Raw genomic sequence first — 2,326 nt, forward strand, 5'->3', positions numbered from 1 at the left:
AATCGGTGCATGAAGGGATGAACAGACGGATGAATCGGTGCATGAACGGATGAACAGACGGATGAATCGGTGCATGAATGGATGAACCGACGGATGAATGGATGAATCGGTGCATGAACGGATGAACAGAAGGGTTTTTGGGGACCTGCTGGATGTCTGTGGCCCGTGTGAGGAGGCGGTGAAACCACATGGATGAAAAAGATAACGCAGACGTATAAATGGATGAACGCGTCGATAAAGACAATAATAAGTTAATGAATGAGTGGATGAGTGGGCCAAATGGATAAATGAGTGATGGATGAACAGACGTGATAAATTGATGGATGATTACACGGATGAATACGTTTATAAATAGATGGATGACTTGATGAATCGACCCCTCTCAGGTGAGTCTGTCCCGGGTCGGCAGCGCGTCCGTTTTGGGTCTCAGGAAGCAGAACGAGGACCGTCTCCGCGTCGCCCGTATCCATGACGACCTGCTGTACTTCGCCGTGTTCGACGGCCACGGCGGCCCGCACGCCGCCGACTACTGCTGCACCTTCATGGAGAAGTTCATCAGGTCGGATGTTTGTTTGAATACTTTACAATAAGGTACACAAAAGACTAGGTAGTTATTGATTAGTTACTGTTTTAAGAAGAGTCATAGTTAGTCATTAATTAATCTGTCTTTACTCTTTCAAAAAACAGTAATTATATCACGATATTATCGGCCGATATTAGGCTTTTCCCGAACTATGGGATCGGCATTTATAATGCCCCAAAAAAAAATGTAATATTCATTCATAAATTAACATTTAAAAAATAACATAAAAACGGACGGTCAACCATGTTATGAGTGATGGTGATGTAGTTGCATAGTCTGTCCACCAGAGGACGCTCTACAACGTCCCTGTTAGTGATGGCGTTACATAGTCTGTCCACCAGAGGACGCTCTACAACGTCCCTGTTAGTGATGGCGTTGCATAGTCTGTCCACCAGAGGACGCTCTACAAGGTCCCTGTTAGTGATGGCGTTGCATAGTCTGTCCACCAGAGGACGCTCTACAACGTCCCTGTTAGTGATGGCGTTGCATAGTCTGTCCACCAGAGGACGCTCTACAACGTCCCTGTTAGTGATGGTGTTGCATAGTCTGTCCACCAGAGGACGCTCTACAACGTCCCTGTTAGTGATGGCGTTGCATAGTCTGTCCACCAGAGGACGCTCTACAACGTCCCTGTATTTTTGTTCAAAGGATTTTAAGTTTCATATCTTAAGTTTGTATTTTTATACATTTTATTTATCAGAACTTTAATATATTTTGATGTTCGGTTTTGACAATAAAACAAATATTTGTATCGATATCAGCCTTAAAAGTCCTTTATCGGTCGGGCTTTAACAGTAACCAGTCATAGGTAGTTAATGATTCGTTACTCTTTTTGAAAGAGTAACTAATCATTGACTACCTATTTTTCTTTGCACCTTATTGTTAAGTGTTACCGAAACTTTTACACTGTAATACGTTAACAAATGTTAAAGTGATTGTTTTTGTGCAGAGACGCTCTGGAGGAGGACGACGACCTGGAGAAAGTTTTAAAGAAAGCTTTTTTTGACGTCGACAAGGCTCTGCATACACATCTCAGCTACTTCAACAACGGTGAGACACACACACACACACACACACACACACACACACATATATGAGTATGAGCACGTGCACTGACAGTACCTAGGTAAGGACTACTAGCCAGTCAGAAGCAGAGTATGAGGGCCCTGACAGTACCTAGGTAAGGACTACTAGCCAGTCAGGAGCAGAGTATGAGGGCCCTGACAGTACCTAGGTAAGGACTACTAGCCAGTCGGAAGAGGAGTATGAGGGCCCTGACAGTAATAGTAGTGAATGTAAGTTAGTCAGTTTCTTTTTGGGTTGTTATTCGATTGAAATACCCGGTCGTGATTAACGTCTTCCTCCCCAGCGTCGTTCGTGACAGCCGGCACCACGGCGACGGTCGCTTTGCTACGCGACGGCGTGGAGGTGGTGGTCGGCAGCGTTGGCGACAGCCGAGCGTTGCTATGCAGGAAGGGACGAGCCAACAAGCTCACTAAAGATCACACGCCGGACCGCAAGGACGAGAGACGCAGGTACGCAGGTTACTGTACTGTAGTACTATATGTTAGTCAGCCCCCCCTGGCCCTGATTGGTGCATCTGAACAGGGAGCGGTGGATTTTTGCACACAGCACTACAGGCTGTAGGTGGAGCCAGAGGAGCCGGATACTGTATCTGAAGTCTCTTTATATAGACCTTAGTGGTCCCCTAATACTGTATCTGAAGTCTCTTTATATAGACCT

At 45.6% G+C, this 2,326-nt stretch overlaps 1 protein-coding gene across 1 annotated transcript in view; it reads left to right on the forward strand.

The window, feature by feature from the left end:
- Positions 1-2,326, forward strand: part of si:ch211-149b19.3 (protein phosphatase 1K, mitochondrial) — a 7,269-nt gene that overhangs the window by 3,734 nt on the left and 1,209 nt on the right. The window contains exons 3-5 of the mRNA XM_034857322.1: positions 372-559; positions 1,533-1,633; positions 1,953-2,132. Coding sequence (XP_034713213.1) covers positions 372-559; positions 1,533-1,633; positions 1,953-2,132 — 469 coding nt within the window. The remainder of the gene's footprint in view (positions 1-371; positions 560-1,532; positions 1,634-1,952; positions 2,133-2,326) is intronic.

Source organism: Etheostoma cragini, chromosome 19, assembly GCF_013103735.1.
Source record: "Etheostoma cragini isolate CJK2018 chromosome 19, CSU_Ecrag_1.0, whole genome shotgun sequence".
In the NCBI taxonomy this organism is placed as follows: Eukaryota; Metazoa; Chordata; class Actinopteri; order Perciformes; family Percidae; genus Etheostoma; species Etheostoma cragini.